Source organism: Antennarius striatus, chromosome 21 (genome assembly GCF_040054535.1).
Source record: "Antennarius striatus isolate MH-2024 chromosome 21, ASM4005453v1, whole genome shotgun sequence".
NCBI lineage: Eukaryota > Metazoa > Chordata > Actinopteri > Lophiiformes > Antennariidae > Antennarius > Antennarius striatus.
This window is the reverse complement of record NC_090796.1, coordinates 10,756,009-10,777,071: the sequence shown is the minus strand read 5'-3', so window position 1 is coordinate 10,777,071 and position 21,063 is coordinate 10,756,009. Positions and strand designations below refer to the sequence as shown.

Below are 21,063 nucleotides of genomic sequence, written 5' to 3'. Positions count from 1 at the left end.
TGAGAAAATGTGTATATCCTATATATCCTCAAATAATATTTAAACAATTACTTGAGATGCAGCTGTACCACAGAATTTAACAGACAGTACTTCAAAATGACAGCTTATTTTGTTTAATACCAGTACACTAGTCTTGATTTTTCTGAAGGCGGGATAAGGAATCAGGGAAGTGAAAACTGGAAATTAGAATTCAGGACAGCCTTGTGTGTCAAATTTCTGTGCAGTCAACAAGTTCAAGACCTTCTTTCTATGACGTCTGTGCAGAAAACCAACTTCTTGTTTTTATCACAATTTAAGTCTTTGTCCTGTTGGCTGGAAAAAGTTTAGACCATTTTTTTCATACTGTGTCTTTTCCCATTATAAGAGATACATTATGGCCATTTCTCTACACTATGTCCACTGGGCATTGGCTGTTTGGGGGCTGGAGGTTGGTGACCATAATAAAGCCTGGGTGTGCTGCATTATTAGCCTCTCAGGTCATCCATTTGATCCCCTCATTAACAGAGACATCGTTGAGCAGCAGCTCAGCACTGAGAATGGTGAGGGGGTGTTGTGGTGGTGCAATGGGTAATGGCTACAAATCCACGAAGATAGATAGTTTAATTAAGCATAAGAGAATTTAAGAAGGTGAAAAATGAGCTCTGTGGGTGGAGGGAGCCATGTTGAACATACAGAAAGTATGAGTGTGTGAAAGTATTTATTGCTGTTTGAGGGTATGATTTTCCCTGAAATTTGCTCTCATATAATCTAATTTCCTTAGCTTATTCACTAGAGCAAGGCACTACTCCTGCCAGCACCAGGGTTTAACTCCTCTTGGAGCCAATGCACTTATGCTATTAAAAACAATTATGGTGAAACTATTGAGCTGAAAGAAAACAAACAAGGACTAAGAGAGACATTAAGTTCAGGAGATGAATGGAGCAGGGATGAGAGACTGGGGAGATGGAAGGAGGGAAAGAGAGAGGTTTGGTTAATGAGAAAAACAGAGTTTAGAGTAAGAGGGATGAGAGGAGAATAGGTGCTGATGGAAAAATTTACTTCAGAGACAGATTAAAGAAATACAGTAAGAATCAAGATAAAAAGCCCAGAGGTGAGGAAGGGGGTAGATGGACTGAGACGTCAAGATTATGAAACAGTAGAAAGCTGCACGGAAAGAGAAGAAAAGATAATCTCAAGGGGAAGAGAATGAACTTCAGATACAGCATGGAGGTAAATGGTGTTGATCCATTGTGCTGCGCGGCACATGACATAATTCCTGAGTGTCAGTAGAACGCATGATAATGTCATTCTCATAAAAGTTAAAATAATTGGATAAATTTGGGACTATAACACCAGCAACACAAAACCAAACAGATGATGAAATGCGAGCTGTCAGTCATCTCTTGACATATCTTAAAAAGATATTTTTGCCTTTATATTATGCAATAAATGTTAATTGTAAAATTACAATGCTAAATTTAGTTTCATATGAACCTAGCTTTTCTTTCTACACAAAAATTTCAGTGAAAGGAAGGCTGACTGGTAATCCAGTAAGGTTAGCAAAACAGCAACAGTTTTGTAACATTCCGTCTGCTTTCCGTGTCAGCATCATTGACTAAATGCATGAAATTACCCTTTTCCTTTGTTGCTGTTGCTGATTGCTGAACGGTATAATGTATAAGTATAATGCCTCCTAAAATGAAAAGACTTGGGAGAAAAAAAAAAAATATATATATATATTTAAAAAAAACAACTCTTGAATTAATTGCAGGTGCACCATATAAATACATTTTCAGTATTGTCACCAGGGAAAAGTGGTTGGGTTTTTGTGCCCCTGAAAAGTTGTCTTTATTAAAGACCTTGGACAGAGACACATAAAAGGGGGAAATATTAATATTAATCTGTTTCCTATCACAGACAGTTGTCTGACAGCACTCTAAAGTCATAAAAATAGTTTAAATATAGCCTGAATTTATTTAAAAATTTTAAATGGCCAACCACAACTTACTTACACACTGTTCTGCAATTCACATTTTCAAATGCTGATTTCTGCAAGTGCTGTGCTCGTTGGTCATGTTAGCAACATTATAGATGCACAATCCATTTTGACTTGAAAAGTCATTTTAATGTTAAGATGACTGAGGTTAGTTTCAAGAAAATATTCTGTCAGCTGAAACATCTTATAGGTTCATAATGCAACATAAGATAATTTTTGGTTGCAATTAGACTTCAACCCTTTCGCTTCACCACCTCAACCACCCATTGCCTTTGAGTTATGTTCTTCACCATACCAAATCACACTACAGGAACATAGCTTGAAGAATAGGATTACTGACCACAATATATGAGGTGCAAAAGTGGAAGTGATGAATAAAAAAAAGATAACAGCAAGTGTGAATTGAGGGAGGTAACTTGTCTCTAACATTTTAAACACTTATTTCTTCCCATAGTTTGATGTTGCTTTACAAACATTTTTTGTGACTGGCTTTTACACATTAGCATATTTCTATAGAAATGCAATTTTGGTTGGTAAAACATTTGCCAAATTCATTTGTCAGTGTTCAGGGACAGGCAGCACTGGGGTGCAGTGGGTGGCACTGTTGCCTCAGAGCAAGAAGGTCCCAGATTTTATTCAATATCTCTGCAGTGTTTGTTTGTTCTCCCCGTGTCTGTGTGGGTTCTCTTTGAGTTGTCTAGCGTCTTCCCACCTCCAAAAAGCATAAAATTTAAGTGAATTAGACATGCTAAATTTGCCTTACATGTGAATGTTTGCTTGCCTATGTGTGGCCTTGTGATAAGCTGGTGGCTTATCCAGGGTGTTCCAGCCTAACCCCGTGCTGTAGATGTTATCTGTATGACGATCATTCTTGTCTTCAAGAAGATGGATGGATAGTGTTCAGCAGTATCAGAAGTAACCACTGATCCTAACTTCCATGGAAATATTGTATACAGTATTTACTTAATGAAACAAAAACAAAATACATTTGTCGAAATGATAGATTGAAGATATATTTCCAAGAAGGACAAGGGCTGATTAAGAAACTCAGAATCTCTTTGTGATCCTGCTTTGTCTCACGCCAGTGATCAGGGCCGTGTATAGTCACACTAATCCTTTTGTTTTGTTGTTCCAATCTAGCAATCTATTCCCACTTCTTATTGATTAACTGTGCCTCCCCGGCCTCCGCAAGACACATGACTAAATCTCATTTCCTCTATTATTGTGGTGCAGTAACTTCAAAACAATCCAGTTGTTGTCTCTATTCATGGTTGCAGGAGGCGTGAAAAGGTGTAGATGTGATTAAAAGTAGCAGTGGGATATTTATGCAAATAATTGGATGCTATTTTTTTTTTTTTTTTTACATGTTGATTCATCAAAAGATAGGGCATCTTGAGTTATCTGCTGGGTACAGACAGTGTGGGCTACCAGAAAAAATGCTTTGTAATAATAATAACAATAATAATAATAGTAATAATAATAATAACAATAATAATAATAATAATAATAATAATAATAATAATAATAATAATAATAATAATAATAATAATAATAATAATAATAATAATAATAATAATGTCATTGGGCATTAACTCTCAGTGGCTGCTTGGCAAAATCATACCTGTAAATGGCAATTGTCCATCCAAAAGTAACAACCTGGTGTAAAGCGGAGGCAGTCTAGCAGCTTTATTTCCATTGTGGTAACTTGATGTAATATATTGGCGGATGCTATTTCTTGTGGCTTGGCACTCAGACAGGATAACAGTAGGTCAGCACTTTCTAGATTCATGGTGAGTACTAATGGAAGCCCCCGACATACAAAATATGCTTTTGGCACTGGATGTCCTGGTGAGGTTTGGTACAATGGCTCTGATCAAATCAGGGTCTTAGCTGTAAGTCACTCATCATTCCATGTCAGCTTTCTACCGCTGTCTGTCACAAGATGTGATATGATTACATAGACAATTTTTACATGTATGTATTGGTTTCAAACATCAGGTAAAGAGTAGAAGGCATGCTAAAAATGTTTTTTTTTTCACCGATGAAACCACGATGAAACCAAAGACTGACATACTGATTTTTTTTTTTTTAACACAACTTAAATCCATAGTTTGTGGTCTACGCTAAAAAATATTGCATTTTTACAAAAGAAAAAATAGGAGGACAACATCAAAGAGTGGAGTCACTTGACACTCAGTGAGGCAATTAGAGCTGCTGGGGACACGGAAGGATGGAGAGAGCTGGTCAACAGATCGTCTGTGGTGTGGAGTTATGGGATACATAGATAGAGTTTATATAATATGAATATTCCAACTCATGTCATGTTTGCATAACCACCTCTTTGATTTGTAACTTTTGGAAAGTGTCTGTTCACTTGCAAGCAGCTGTACAATCAGCATGGTTACAGATTGAGTATTCCTGAGTGTGATATTAAGACATCATTTCAAAACATGTCTCTCCTGCTACAATACATTTCGTCACAGTGCACCGAGGATAACAAGCAAAAGTCTATGGCCCCCTCCTCCTGTGTATGTGAGGTAATTTCAGTAAGATATTGATACAGATCACACTGATAAGAAGAGCAGTATGAGGGAGGAAGATCTTTGTCTCGCTCCGACTAATGTTTTTTGTCTCCTGCCGTCTGGTAGTAGTCACTCTGTGAGTGCTATTAGGATGCACAGGGAGTCGCTTCAGCTAAATATTGTGCAGGCTTCATTTAACAGAGATGAAACCATGACTCACCATGGACTCATAGCAAGTGAGTCACGTTGCAACCCAAATCATTTTAGCTGGCTGCTGAATGAGTTATCCCAACAGCTACTGGCGTTGTGTTTCATAAGCCTCCAAACCTATTAGTCCCATTCTGGTATATTATGCTAATTGGTCCTCTGTGCTTTCAGTGCAGCTGGACTGACTGCAAATTTCTTGGATGCTCTGAGGCTCATTTAACATAGTATTGTTCATGTCATGTGGTGAGACATCAACAAGGCAGGTGCCTAATTCAGAATTTTTTTTTCTTAGTTGAAGATCATACCCACAGATTTGTTGGGCTGCTTTGAAAACAGTTTGAAAACTCAACAGTTCAACTGTCTCAAGGTTAAGAGACACCGTTTGAAGACGGCACTGTCCAAAGTCTGAAAAAGAGGACAGATGGTTTGAGACAGGACTGAAGGTCCTCATGGACCACATATAACTTTCAGGTATAGGCATCCTCTCCAACCCTTGCATTTCGTTCTCCTTGTACTATCATGATGACTACCTTTGGAGTTTCTGGTTAGAGTTGGTCATAAAACTCTCCCACCTCTCTGTACTCATATGTGGATGTTGGGGCAATGACCCAGATGATGGTAATATTGACTCGGGTTGCTCTCATATGAATAGTAATGAGTCTACATGAGACTGGCCGACAGCCCATAATAGTGTCCTTACAGTAATGTTTTTGTGAACAAGGAAATCAAAACCCTGCTTTTGTTGTCATCTTTGCTGCTGAAATACAGATTGTTGCCTACAATTGTTTCACCAAATCCTCTCTGGCATAGCTCTCTGATGCTACATATAGTCCAGCAGTATTGATCCATTGTTTGAGTTAACTGTTCAAGTTTCCAATCAGCAGTCAGTTTTTTTTTTGGTGTGTTTCATGTTCCCACTACTATGTTGTCTCTCGTGCGGAATCTGGAGATTTTCTCATTAGTGAATTTTTCACCTATGTCCTGGTGTCCAATGGGAGGTGCGTTCCTTGGTGACATGGGGAAGGCCAAGCCAGTATGGGTAAAACTATGGTTGTAATGGTGTTTTGAGCAATTAAACCTGATGCAGCCCTTCCCTCTCCAGGTTGGATGCAGTTTAACATGATAAGCACGGTTGGTTTTAATCAAATTCAACCAATGAGTCTGTTTCCAAGGTCATCTGTTGGGCCTTTAGCAAAAGCATATGGCAATTTTAAGCAATATTATGGAAGCTCCACTTCCATAAAGATTTATTCTGTACATTAAAAAAGACTGAATTTTGATGATCATCTCCATGGCTCTGTCCTCTCTTTCAATCCAGCTTGGAGAGTTTCAGCTTGAGTTCAGCCAAGTTTGACTCATCAAACATTAAGCTGCAGGGTCCCTGTGACTGGCCAGATGTTCTGCCACAGAATTCCCTTTTTCCTTCTCTTTCTTGGAAGTCTACCTGGCTATACTTCATGCTTCTCTGCCTCGGCATGAATGTGTGTGTGTCATATATATATATATGTGTGTGTGTGTGTGTGTGTGTATACATTTAGAGAACTTATTTATTTAAGTTTCCCTGGTTGGAGCTCAGTAAAGAAATGTCTTGTTCCCCTTGGGGTATCTCTTGACCTTTTAGTCTGGACACATCTTTTCCTGCAGAAAAAGTCAGGTTCTAACTACAGATGAAAGGCTGCTGAGAGGCTTAAACTGTGGCTGCCTGTTTGGTACACAGGAGGGGGCAGGTCCTCCTTATGGCTTTGCAAATGCTGAATGTGTTGTGAGGAAAACTCATTTGAAAGGTGATGTCCAGCTTTGGAAAGTCAGTTTTTCCACGTTTAAAGTATTTAATGAACTCCTTTTGTTTGTACATGCTGAATCTGACCCAAAAGTCTGCTGATTAGACACAAACACTAAATGTGAAAATAATCCCCAACACAGCAGTTATGCAACCAGAAAAAAAATAAAAAAATAACTACAAGCAGAATTAGAAAGGACAGCATTAACGGATGAGGTAAAAGGTTACTTGCCATAAAAACATAAGTGTGTGCCAATCAAGTGAATACAAATTTGTTTTCCTGATGAGAATAACTGCGAAGTGTAATATTTTTCCAGAACACTTGAAAACAAGATGATACCCCTCAAGGGATGCCATTTGGCAAAAATTCAAACTTGTTTATGAGAAGCATGGCGCTGCCATGGCTTCCAGCATAACGTCAGCTGTGAAGTTTGCAGCTAGGCCTACCACTAATTTTTGTGGCATGTACCTGCTTTAAATGAGGGGAGCAGAGAGAGTAATTATACACACATATCAAACACATCTCATTGGTGTGTTTGATATGTGTGTATGTGGGAAAATGAAAAAAAAAAGGATACTGAAGACACATTATGTGTAAAGTTAAGGTTTGAGATTATGTTATGACATCCATAAATGTAAAAAAAAAAGAAAGAAAAAGTAGTGTAACTATCACAGCAGGAAGCTGAAGCAAGATGACCTTCAGTTTTAGGGGTAGCATTGACAGATACTGTACAGTAAAGCAGAAGCAATATTGGTGTTTTCAAGCGGGACCAGCAGCAGGCTGCTTTAAAGGAGCATATCAAAACAAAGACAAAAAGAGCTTCAGAGCCAAGAAGAATCAACTAGATATACTGTGTTGGTGAACAAATGATTAAAATAAAGATGTATAACTGCAATGAGGTCTGAGGCCTGGAAACAAGCAGGTTTTCCTCTGTGTCTCCTGCAACTTGAACGATCTCCCCAAAGTATCAGAAAGTTGATAGGTAAAGAGCAGACATTCTCAGCTTCATACCTTTTCATTCTGCTGTGGTATAAAACAAAGCTTTCTCAAGGGCAATATACCTGGAAAAATAGCAAAGCATCTCACTGAAAACCCTTAAGAGATTCCCATTATGGACACATGATTGGATTTTACTCCAGAGGGTGACGAGTCTATTTATGAGGAGGTATTACATGGGAAAGCCTCAGGCAAGGAGGAACTGTAAGATTTAGGGAAAGTTGAGGTTTATGGTCAATGAGATTATTTTTGCTGTTTGTTATTTTGGCTTGGTAAGGTTGTTAAGAAAGCAAAATGATGTAGAAATTGGAGATCCCTGATTTTCAAAATGTAAAACTTATCTTCTCAGGAACGACAAAAAGCATTGTGCTGCATTTGCCCAACACGAACAGGTTCATTCACTTCCTGTATTCAATCTCTGCACATAGGGAAGCCTCTGAATCCAGAGGGTTTGTCAAAGTAATACTTCTATACAGCAGTGATAGCTGGACAGAGCAGCATGCATAGCATATGGATGCTGCAAATCAATGTAGTTCAGTTAGAAGAAAGTGAATCTTTGACTTAGCCTTATAGACTGGAGATGTCACCTGTTTCTTCACCTGATCATCTGTCAGCTGGATTATGAAGCACAGGTTAAATTAGCAAATCGATTAGGGATAATTCTCATGGTTTGTGCACACTGCAATTAGAGATCAAGACATTTAACATTGAAGTTGGGCCTCTGTAAGATTGTTTTCAGCCTAAGGGACTCAGTAGCACAGTCCACTAGTTCTGGGCATGTGGTCCAAAAAGTTTGGATTGTGAACTGGTAGTTCTCACCGCCAAAGTTTCCTTGAGCAAGGCACTTTCTCCTTACAACCTAGAGCCTGCAGCTCTACTTCTCCTCATCTTCATACTTACAGGCCTCTTGTGTGTGTGTGTGTGTGTGTGTGTGTGTGTGTGTGTGTGTGTGTGTGTGTGTGTGTGTGTGTGTGTGTGTGTGTGTGCGTGCGTGCGTGTGTGTGTGTGTGTGTGTGTGTCATGGGTTGTACACATATATCTATGCATGGGATTAACAATAACAAACTAGAGTGGACAAATAATTTTCCCTACAGTTGATTAATAAAGTTGATGTATTTCTTCTTCCTCATTTAACAATCCACAATATTACCCTTCTTTACACTCTACAAACCTTTCCATTAATTGTGCATCTCTTTCCCTCTCCCTCCAGCATGCGAGCTGATGAACCAGGGTATATTGGCATTGGTTACCTCAACGGGCTGTGCGTCAGCCAGTGCACTGCAGTCACTGACGGATGCCATGCACATCCCTCACCTTTACATCCAGCGAAACAGCGAGGGCTCACCGCGGACCGCCTGCCAGTTCAACCCTAGTCCCGGCGGGCAGCGCTATACGCTGGCAGCCCGGCCTCCTGTTCGCCTCAATGACGTCATGTTAACTCTGGTGGAGGAGCTGCGCTGGCAGAAGTTCGTTGTGTTCTATGATATTGAGTATGGTAAGTGACAAGTGTGCATTTGCTTTGTTGGATTGACAGATCGAATGTCTTGATGCGTACCAGGGATTAAGATGCTTTTTGAAATGGTGTTGTCTTTATCATTTTGTGTATCTTTAAGATGTTGTGAATTTTAATTCAGATTTTGACTGTTTTGTCCCAGTGGCTGACATGAAACCTGTCTACTTCCTGTGTGATCCATTTTGAACTTGTTGCTTTAGATATTGTGTGGTTCGGTCTGGATTTTGGAGTAGACTGAAAATGTATTTTATAGTATTTTAGTAGAGGTACTCATTTCAGAGTAGCAATAGTTGCATATTTTCCACTGGCTTTTCTTAAGCTCATTATCATTCCTTATATATGAAGCATCAGTAGAATTTTTACACTATAAAAAAATCATTTTTATAAACTTTTATAATAATGTGGAGGTCAATTTCTAAAGCTTGATTACATACACCCTTATTTTTTTACACAGTTTTATCTAAATCTAGGCAATGGAAAAAATGTGCTAGGTTCACCTGCTTAATGAAACTGAAATGGTTTCATGACGCTCTGTCTAAACACAAACATATTAATGCAAAATTTATTTGAATAGAAAGTGTCTTTGCATACAATAAGTAAAGGTATTTCATTTTTGTCCAGTTTGCGTAAAACCATAACCTAACTCTGCCTTTGTTTGATGCTGACTAACGGCCAGACAGTACCTTCAGGGCAAAGAGACATGTATTTATTGTTGTAGTTTAACTTGTTGAATGAGCAACAGACCAAATGTCCACGGGGGAAAAATGAACTGCCAACATTTGTTTAGAAGACTGGTGGCACATTGATCAGCTGAAAAAGGTCACCTGCAGATGGCAGCATTAATGGGTATATCCTAAATGATGGACATATTCTCTGACACCAAAGAGCTGTGTTTTCTTTGTTGTACACTACATTAAACACAGACAGTTATGCACCTGTCTTTCCATCTTCAACTGACAAAGTATCATTCTTCTGATACAAGTTATTTCATAGCTTTCAGTCTGTTCATGTTGAGCGTTTCAGCTCAAAATTAATATTTCTGAGATAATTACCAAAAGTCATGACATGACTGCCATAACTGCAAGGCATTTTACTAAAGCAATTAAGCTTAGCAAAGGATATAAAACTTGAACAAACCTATTGCGTGTAATGTGTCCGTAAAACTATTATGTTACATTTTTGCTCTTGGAAAGCACTATTTTACCTCTTGTCCTAAATGCTTGTTGAATACATGTCAACACATAATTGCAAAAGTATTTGCAATGGTTGCAGGCTGCATGAGAGGATGTTGCAGTAAAACTTCAGATTGGCTCTCTTGTTGCTTGCTTTTGTTTGGAATAGCTTACTTTGACTGTATCTTAATGAAATCGCATTAGGCTCAATGGATTTTTGAGCATAATCAATACAGGATGGTGGCAATTACAATATAAAGATATAGACAAATGCGGGCATTTAGCCTCTCAGATAGTCTTATCCAGAGTGATTTAGAGTAAGTGCATCAGTAGGTGTGGGCCAGAATCCGAATCCTTTAATAGCAAAACAGTGGCCCAGTGAATATTAAGAGAGGAGTACAACAGTAAGGATACAGAGGGGAACTTGTCTTTTCTACTTCACATCATTTGACTGTGAAGATCCATGAATACTTATTTACAAGTACACCTGTACTGTTAACTTGAACTGTAATAAAACTCTCTTCGGTGACAGATTGGATTTCTTTAGTACCAGCCTCCATTACCTGCTGACCATTTCCCAGCTCAAGGAGGAAGGTCCCTTGCCTATTAAAAATGCTGTGTTAGAGATATACACTTCCAATAGCAGGCATTTAGGGACTTTCAGGGGATTTCTGCAGCACACAATCTTTTTAGTCCAAAAGAGTCTAGAACAGACAGTCTCCAATTTGTTTTTTTGTTTTTTTCAACAAATATTGCTAAGACCCAAAGGTCCAAAATTCAAAATGTCATCATTATCATTAGTCTTTGAGTGCATTGAAATACAAACGCTCACAAAATGATCTCAGACATATGTCTGTTCTTAGCATTCATTACTCATTACACACAAGAACAAGGAATTGTCCTATCATTTAATTAATTTCTCCAGCTTTGCAAATACATTCTTAGTTTGAGAAATACAGTCAGTTCCAGTACTAAATGTTTTATATTGTTCTTCATAGTTCTTTGCTGTCAAGAGAATAGTCACAATATAGTTACTATGCTGCCAAGATTGCTCTGGTACATAACACTGCTTTCACCATGTGTGTAATGAGTACAGCTATTAGTAACAGTCATCTTCTCAGCTCGCGGGCTGCTTCCTCATTTCATAGTTTCCATAGTACAACAATGCCTTGCACTATTAAACAAATCTCTGTGAAGATGTAGTGCCCTTGATGTCTTTATTATTTCCCATGGTCTGTTGTGTTCCTTCTGTCTTTTTTCTTTGCTCTGTTTGTAGTGTTGTAGTACCTTAATCATTGCTCCCATGTCTTGTCCAGTCAATGCTGAATTCCTGTGAGTGTCAAGGCACATTGTGGAATTAATTGTTCAGAGAATAAAGCTATGAATATGTGTTCTTGATCACTGATATTTTCTGCTATCACACTGAATTGATGATGCTAAAGGTGTAAATGTAATGGATTTTAAGCAAAATGAACATGTTGATATGATACGGAAAAAAAAAAAGCTGTTTTCCAGCACTGGTGTGTTTACAGGGATTTTGAAAACTTTTTTTTAGTGTGTTGACAAGCCAATCTTTTCAGAAAACAGATGGTGTGCTCTGTCAAGCTTCCCTCAGGCTATGATATGAACAAGTGTCAAGAGGAGTGATGAGAGCTGAGAGCAGACCCCTGAACTACCTCATAGCAGAAAACTCCCACAGATAACACCGCTGTTAGGGGTGGGCAGTGTGGTTGTGACTGCAGAGGGTGAATAAATAGACCAGACCCTTGAGAATCACAGCAACTGGGAACATTAAGCCCGTCAAAATGGAATGGAAAAATCACAGAGAGGTTTTTTGAAACCTGAAATAATTCAAAGCTGTCAGTACATTCTCTCTCTTTCAAGGCAACATCTCGGACTGTAATTGTCTGGAAGAAACTGATGTATATTTGTAGCCAACTTAACTGACCGCAGGTGAAATGAACACCATTTGGGCTCACTCAGTGCATGGCAGAGCTTTAGTGATTTCACTTTTTTACTTGTTTTCAAAGTACTGACTCACTTTTTTAACTTGCTGTTAAAGTTTTATGATGTTTTGACAGATAAATCCCCCTGAAACTTTAAGAGAAATACTCAAAATGCTGGAGGAAAATGTTGTACAAGGTTGTTTCAGAAATGTAAGAAATGCATGCCCTCTTCTTCTTGTACTGGTATTTAGCCATTGTCCAAATTTTAAGACATTTCAAGAAAACTTTCTATAATACATACATATACATACATTTTCTGCTGCGTCATCCGCCGTAGCGGGTCACGGGAGCTGGAGCCTATCTCAGCTGCCATAGGGGGTGAGGCGGGGGACACGCCGGGCACGACGCCAGTGCACCGCCGAGCCACACAGACAACTGCGAACACACACACACTCACTCCTACGGGCAATTTGGGACCGGCCAATCAACCTGAAGCGCATGCTTTTGGAGTTGGGAGGAAGCTGGAGAACCCGGAGAGAACCCACGCAGACATGGGGAGGATATGCTATGGCCACAGAATGGGACTCAAACCCCCACCGGCCGTGTTGTGAGGCGATAGCGCTACCCACTGCGCTGCCATGCAGCCCCTTTCTATAATAATGTAATTTCATTCATAGAATTATTCACAATAACCTACCATAAATTACTTACAAAGTATTGCTTACAAAGTAAAGCTTGCTTCTTGCTTCTTGCCACCTTTTAATGCACCCGACACCACGTCAAGTTCCTCGTATGGTAAACTTTACTGTACCTGGCAATCAACTATTTTCCAATAGAACACCACAAACAGAAATCAATAGAAAGCTGGCTGAAGGATTTTGACTATGAGAAGCAGCACCAAACCTTCCTCTAACTATTCCAACAATGAGCAAAAAGACAGCTTGAATTCATATTTCATCTGAAATGGATGGGTATTTTTCTAAGGTCTAAAAGCAACCTCTGACATTGAAACTGGCTTAAATTCCAATTGAGTTTTATGAAGCAGTCATAATTTTCCAATGAATTCTGTTTTATACCATACAGCACTTTGTCACTATTGAATTACTGTAAATAATTTCAGGTAGCACAATTTGTTTATTGAACTGAAAGTAAAAAAATGCAAACCTCTTGTTTGGACTTAATCATACAGCACTACCCAGACACTAATCCTCTGTAATTCCCCGAAATCTATATCCTTTTATCCATTTATGCATTGATTGTCATTAATCCACTGAAATTTTCAAATGATGTCGTTAATAACCATTCTCCAATATTTATATTCTAAAGCCAACTTTCCTTTGATTTAGCACTACATAATGGGCTATGACACATTTAATGACTATGCCCTTAGTGTTAGTGAAAGTTAGCTAAAGAAACCACAGTGTTGGACCAACTTCGAGTACACCGACACTCACCACCTCTTCTTTAACCCTTCATGTTTCTCTTCATCTTCATCCATAGCTCCATGACCCTTGTGATATACGACACCATTTTGAGAACGAGGCATGCAGGAGGCTCATTTATTCACCTTACAGACTCATTGTTGAGGGATACAAGAAGCAGATGGGCTCTTTCGTTTGGCTGTCTGGCTGTTAGGCTGAGTCTGTGCAGACTGACCAGGACTGTCAGCCGGCTGTGATGATGATTAAAAGAGCTCTCTGGATCCTAGCCTCTTTCCTCCTTTCATCCCTGCTTGCAACCTTTTTTGCTCCATTTTTAAAGGGCGATAAGTAAGATGTTTTCTGCCTCGTGGGACAAAATGACTGTAATACATCAATAGGAAGATGCTGTTGGTCACTAATAGCACTGTAGACCTTCCAGTGGTTTTTGAGTGCTTTAAAAAGTTTTTTCTGAAGTCTAGACATAAGAAGGCATTGCTGGGATTGTTAACGCGTTATCAATAGCTGTTTCCTTTTAGGGTGATCATGCAGAATGAAGTTTAATAAAGGTCAATAAAGGTTACTGTTTCCCTCGTGGCCGTTTAGTAATTTTTCTGTTTTCAGACAGTGTACTTTTTTTTTCTTGCTCTCCTGTTGCTGGCTCTCCACATTTTTTTTTCTCATATTTTCTTACTTTTTCTCCTCCAACTTTAGTTCGCATTTGCTGTTTCTCAATTGCCTCTTCTGTTGCTCTGTGCTACCGTCCCTTACATCAAACAGTCTCCAGATATTTTCCTCAGCATTTTCTTTTTGTTAGTCTTGTCTGCTGACCTATTCAGTTGAGGCGAAAATGTTTTTGAACTTGAAGTAACACCACTGAGGGTTGGGACCATCACTTTTTCAAAATGTACTCATACAGGAAAGAAAAACAAGATACTATGCAAGCAAAGTTTTATATTCTTTATTTAGTGGCTGTCTCTAACATGTTTTTTTTTTTAAAAAGAGGTGTCAAGCACGAGAAGAATACAATCATTCTCCCAGTTTTCAATCCAATTATGCTAAACAGCTTGTGTTTTTTTCGACTGGCCAAACTTCTTTTTTCCAATTTCCTCTCAGAAATTCTATTTCTGCTTAATAAGGTGTGGTCACCAGCCTGCATCCCAACCAATAATGTGAAGAGCCAAACTGATTCAAAGTTGAAAATTTCCCTTTAGAAACCTCCAAACATTTGGTAAGAACAGATGATGCCATAGCTGCCAGTGGAGACTTCACAGGAGCTTTCTAAACTCTTCGCAGTTGGCAGTTGAATTGCCAGCTGCGATATTTTGAGGGTAAGAGTAGACCAATAAATAATAGAATAATATAGAAAAAACTCACCATTGTGTCACACTGGCCTCATGAGTTTGGTCCTGGTGAATAAACCATTGGGGTTCCCCACACGACAGCGTGAAGTCCGTCACAATCAAAAAATATAAACTGCTATGTTTGACGAAGCCAAATCGGCTCCGAAAGTGAGAAACATGGACAAATGTGAAGACCGGAGCTAGCTCGGATAGTGGCTCGAACGTCCGGGTAGACACCGGAAACGTGACAGTGTGAGGTTTTCAAGTGAGCTTATTCAGATATATAGGTGGGGATGTGCTTTGCAGAAACAGCTTCAGAAAATCCAGTGTGTAGTGAACTGCCAAGGTGAACTGCAACCTTTTAATCCTTCAGGTGAAAAAGCCTCAGACAGACATTTATAGTACAGTACATTTTTTATGTCCCTATCAGTAATCGAAGGCTCCCACTAGAGGCTGAATCACTTATTTCATCTCACAATTGAAAACTGTTAGCAGGAACAATCAAGTATAATGACTTGCTAATTTTAGTGTCTCACCATCAGGTCATTAAAATTAAAAGGATTTCTTCCCTCTGGGGAATCAATATTCTGATTAAATTTAAAAGCAATTTGCATTTTTAAAATGTGCTTTTTGTCAGAGGTGAAGCCTCAAGGAAAAAAAAAATGTTTACAAGAACATACCAACACCCTCAGCAGACTGTATTTAGTAGCAATTTGGCCCTTTGTCATGTCCATGTAGCATGCTTTTCCTGAGGGTTAAACAAAACTTTATTTGCTTGTGATCAAAGTTAGAATGTACTGCAGCTAAACATAGATAATACTTGAGTTTACTAAGTTAAACTTTTGGTGTGTATACCCTTCATTCAGCCAGATTTATTTAAGCTGTGGGAGTGGTAACAAATAACAAATCCACAAATCAGCAGTACTTTGCAGGGCCAATAGTAAGAGAGATAAAATAGAGATTGAGAAGGCAAACACACACCACTTCTGTGTGGGTTTCAATATGGCTTCACCGCTTGGTTACACTGAGCATGACGCAGCAACTCAGCTGCATCAAATCTGCAGACCCCGTATCTCACACTGGCTGCAAGACGCCCAGCGGACCGCATGGGTGGACAGACAAGCTGCAGTGAGCACTGGGAAACTGTTTTTCATCAAAACCCAATCAGAGGCAGCTATGAAGCGGAACAGAATTCCATCCTGGGGAGAATGGTGGATACAGACATAGACATGGAGACTGGAAGGTGTGTCCTGGGGGTAAACAAACACACTCTCAAACCAACTAAAGAAAAATGTCTTCTCCCCTGTTGTTATCTGTGACACGCACAAGGGTAGCTGTTGTGTAAACTTGTTTAGGTGGATACATTGAGCCATTGTCTTGATCTGATCAAGTTCTCCTAGGGGCGAAAAGGAGAATTCATTTTTTATATCACTAATGAAAGCATGAAAAAACATCCATGTCATTAATTTCAGTGAGATCAGTTCAGCAATCCATGTCATCCTGCAAGAACATAGAACCTGACTGATTTTAGTAACGTGAATGCCTTATTTCTACTGATCACAGATGTTTTGTTAAACCTGACTGGCTGCCAGATATGTTGTTTATCTGGTCTGAACACCTGCTTGCTGAAGAAATCATGGATGCATTCAGAGAGGTCAACATAATACAGTGTACAAAATATGGTATGTGTCTTCAGTTTCTCTGGAGAGCTGCTTCCAGCTGCACATTTGCAGCACATTCATACCACAGCATCCTGCAAGCTATGAGCCATTCAATATGTGTGCATGTCCATAATTTGAAAGAAATAAGACATCTTCAGAGAGCAAAAATGACATCCAACCTGAATATGTACACTCTTACACAGCTTGAGTGTGGCTAAACATGACAATTTCAGTTAATATAAGGAGCAGAATTTAAAAGAACCAATCATAAGTATTTATGAAGAGCTTTCATCAAAAAAGTGGTGCTACCAATAAAAGAGTGTCAGGAAATGGAAAAAGCAAATGAAACAAGAACCAATGCAGTCAGAGACTGCAACATCCCGCAAGGCCCCTGAATTCAAAATTTGACCCTGAACCCAAAGATCAAAAAAAGAAAAGAAAAGAAATAAAGTATACTTTATTAATCCCCAGATGGGGAAATTACTTTTTATCTCAGGTGTACATTTGTGTTAGTAACAGTTTGTGTGTACAGGCTCCTGAAACACGACCACAGCACACAAGGGGGCTGTAAGCATGTAATTAGTACACACAACACATGTGGCTCCACGGTGCACTGGCGTCATGCCCGGAGTTTCCCCCGTCTCACGCCCTATGCCAGCTGAGTTAGGCTCCAGCTCCCCGTGACCTGCTACGGCAGATGAAGCGGCAGAAGAGTGAGAATGAACACACATTGAACAGTACATAGTACAAAGCTAGTGCTCTTACCTACTTTCATAGGTCAAAGCAGTAGCTTTGATCAAAGCAGTAGCTTTGATCTACAGTGTCACACTGGCCTTCTCCCATGTCTTTCTATCTTATCCAGTCCCTGAGTGTACAAAAGTTAAAATTTGACCTTGACCTAGTTTTCTCAAGGTCAATGTCATCATCTCATTTTCATCTCCTTTGCCGCCCAAGTAATATGCTTTCTATCTGCATCGGTTGCCAAGATACTTTGTGGACTAACGGACAGATGGACTAACAAACGGACACACAAAGGCTGACAATACATCACTGCTGTGAAGCGGGATGTAAAAAACCAATGCAAAAAAGAATAATGAAATTTTTGGCCTTGTCAACTACTTTTAAATTCATCGTTTTGTTTGTGCTGCATGTGCAGTTGCCTGTTTATGTCTCAAAAAGACTTTTTCAAGTCTAAAAGAACACCAGCCCATATAACCCTCTCATATCAATGGAAACAGCGCTTTGAAATGTCTGCTGCCATGTCTGCTGCCATGATTAAGCGCTATATAAATAAAACTTGATTGAACTTGATTGATTGAAACATGATACTTCTAGAATATCATATCAAGAGCATCTTATCTTGGAAGCTTTTTAAATACTTATCAATTGTAACTGGTATGGTGGTTTCCAATTAGAAGAGGATGGAAATATAAAATGTAGGATTTCATTGAGGTTATACCATATTAGGTTTTGATAAGTTTTTCACAATTAATTTTAGGTTGAAAATAACTGCTCAGGTCAGGTAAGATTTGCTACAGTTGTGTTTTGATCACACAATAGGCGACTGCTGTGCATTTTTAGTGTTTGACTCAAAAATAAAGCTGAAGTTGTTGAAGGTTGAACAAAAAATCTGCTTGAGAGCGCTTTCAAATGCTTTCCTGGTGACAGTCAGCTGTGACCATGATTGACTGCTTTGGTTCAACTGTTCAACTGTTATTCATTGTATTTCCTAACCTGGGGAAATACATGATTTTTCAAACTGTGCTTCACATTATCTGGAATATAATTTACCTATAAAACTATCGAATTTTAATGGACAGTGTCCAGAAATACTGCTGCCAGGTTCTTTTTTTTATTTAAGAGAAGAGTTTAATCATTGAGAAACTAAAAAAGTCTCTGACAAAGTACAAATGGTGTAACCTTAGTTTCAGGTCAGCCATTCGGTTGTCACCTTAAATAATGTGCTGTGACGCCAGAGTTGTTTCTGTATATGTTTAACATCTAAAAAGTTTTGTGCCGATAGTGTATTGTTCTAATTTTCCAGTCCCTGCTCTTCTTTATCCTAACACCAAGTGGTCAGGCTGAGGATCTGCTTGTCAATTTTCTCCTGCTAATTCTCTAAACTGTACAATTATTTACACTAGACGCTTTGCCATCTCCTGAGAAATAAACTCATCTCATTTTGACAAGAGCAAATTCTGAGCTGCTTTTCCTAAACTCCCCCTGAGGAGGAGAGAATACCAAAGTAAAGATCAATCACAGGGAAATGATTCAGGGGTAAAGAGGTAAAGCAGAGAGACAGGAGAGACTAGAGAAACTGTAGAGGGGAAGAAAGGGAATTGTACTGGGGGTCTCCATTGCCTTTCATTTGTGAACCTCATGTGCTGCTGAATTTATGTCCATACCTGAGGGAAATCTGTTCGGAATCACCTCAATGTGGGAGATCCGACCTGAGAAGAAACACAGTGTGTTGAGTTTCATAGCATCAATTTAAAAGAGACACCTTCTGGAGAATGGATGTACTTAGTTCAGAAAAGGTCTCTGACAGTGAATAAGGTTTATATTTGAAACAAATTATGCTTGGAGTGACAGTCTAACCATACTACTTTCACAACAGTACTTTTCAACACAATAATACATTTCACATCATGACAACAGCCATGTTAATATATTGAAATAATGTTTAGCATTCACTTGTGTGTCAATGTCTCCACATAATGACTTTTCTACAGGTGGAATCCTTCTGTCTTCAGGAGAGATACTCAGAATTTGTTTTCTAATTAAAAAAACAAGAAAGAACTTAAACTGTTTAAAAAATCAGAAAGCTGAATGAGGAAACTGCAAAAACAGAATGAATTATTCATGATGGTATCAATATTGTGCAAAAAAAGATGAATCTGGCTCTATTTAGATGTCGATGTGATAATGTTAAGTATTGCCATTATGGTATATACATGCATGAATATTATATAATATACAGTATATTCAAATTAATGTATTAATTATAAAGTTTTCTACATGGCCAAACTCACTAATCATCACAAACGTCTTTGGGTTTCACTAAACTAAGAAGGGTCCAGCTGAGTCCTCAGAAGAGCTGATGATCTTTTCGTGCAGGTGAACATGTACCAATCTGCCTGAGGGTTTCATGCATCTTTAAACTGTTGTGTAAAATAAAATAATTTATTCACAGCATCAGATTTTGAATCCACCTCCCTCGCTCATTATATTTCCTCCCACCCTCCATATTTTGCTTTTAATTACAAAGGACAAGACTGGATGCTTCTCCGTCAATTGAACTTCTGTCAAACCACGTTCACCCCTCATTGGGCTAAACTCCCTCAGAGGATTAACCCAGTCTGAAAGCCATTTAGAGAACCTTGTGTTGCTTCATGCATACTTAAGGATGCACAAGGCAAGACAAAAAGTTGTTACACAATGGCTCATTGGTTCGTAGCTCATTAGCTATGTTTGTTGTGTCTCCATAGGAAATTGTGAAAACACAATGATCCCTCTGTTTGACTTCACGCCTTTCATGGGTATTTTATTTCTATGAACTTCACTCAAGACATTTTTTTGAGTGAAGCCAAACCAAATTAAAAACAGTAAAGCGAACAATCCTGTACAGCTTTTCTGAAATTCCAAAACTTGAAAATTGTGAATTTCCTCAAACACCTGACTTGAATTGTTATGCAGAGAGAAAACAGGTGACAGCAATGATCATATCAAGGCTTTTACGCTGTAGTTCTTTTTAAATGAAGCCCAGAGTGTGACAAACATGCAGTGTTGCTTTTTTTCTTATGATGATGATCATCATCATCGTCATCAACATAATCATTGTCATCATCCCAGTTAAAAAAAAAAAAAAAAAGCAGGACATACTCTTTCGCAATTTTGCGTGTTGTGCATGCATCTCTGTTAGAAATCCTTCCTAATGCATTTTAACCATTACATGACATGTTGATTGAGCCTAGGCACAACAATAACATTACATTAGAAAAAGCTTTATAGCGTTTGATTTCGCAAAAAATGAAAACCAATGGTGTGAGTGATTCACCACACATGGTTTTTGTTTTCTGATGTGTACAACAATAAGTGGAGCATTTGCTCTGTTTGTCTTTATTCAAATAGGGACGGTTTTTACCAGGGAGCTCTTTTAAATGTGATGAATCTCATACAGACACTAAGGGATATACTCTGCATCTGGAGGAGACGGATGGAGGAGGGATGTGGCAAGATGGCAAATAACACACTGGCAAAGTGACAGGACTGTTATTGTTATCCCTCAGTGTTATTAACACATGTCAGTGTTTGTAAAAAAAATTCTGACAGTATCATCATAAGTTAATAAGGCATTCAACTGCTTCTGTTATATGGAGTCATTGTGTGGACACCTGTTGTCTCCATATGTATTCCAGCTCTGTCTTTTTCTTGCTTTCTCCCTTTGATCAGTTCGTACAATGTTTTCTAAGTAGCTGTTGATGGCAGCATCACAGGAATAAAAAGCCGAGGTCAAAGGTCCCCCCCCC

At 38.8% G+C, this 21,063-nt stretch overlaps 1 protein-coding gene across 1 annotated transcript in view; it reads left to right on the top strand.

Moving 5' to 3' along the window:
- Positions 1-21,063, top strand: part of grid1b (glutamate receptor, ionotropic, delta 1b) — a 394,199-nt gene that overhangs the window by 204,789 nt on the left and 168,347 nt on the right. The window contains exon 3 of the mRNA XM_068305743.1: positions 8,692-8,976. Coding sequence (XP_068161844.1) covers positions 8,692-8,976 — 285 coding nt within the window. The remainder of the gene's footprint in view (positions 1-8,691; positions 8,977-21,063) is intronic.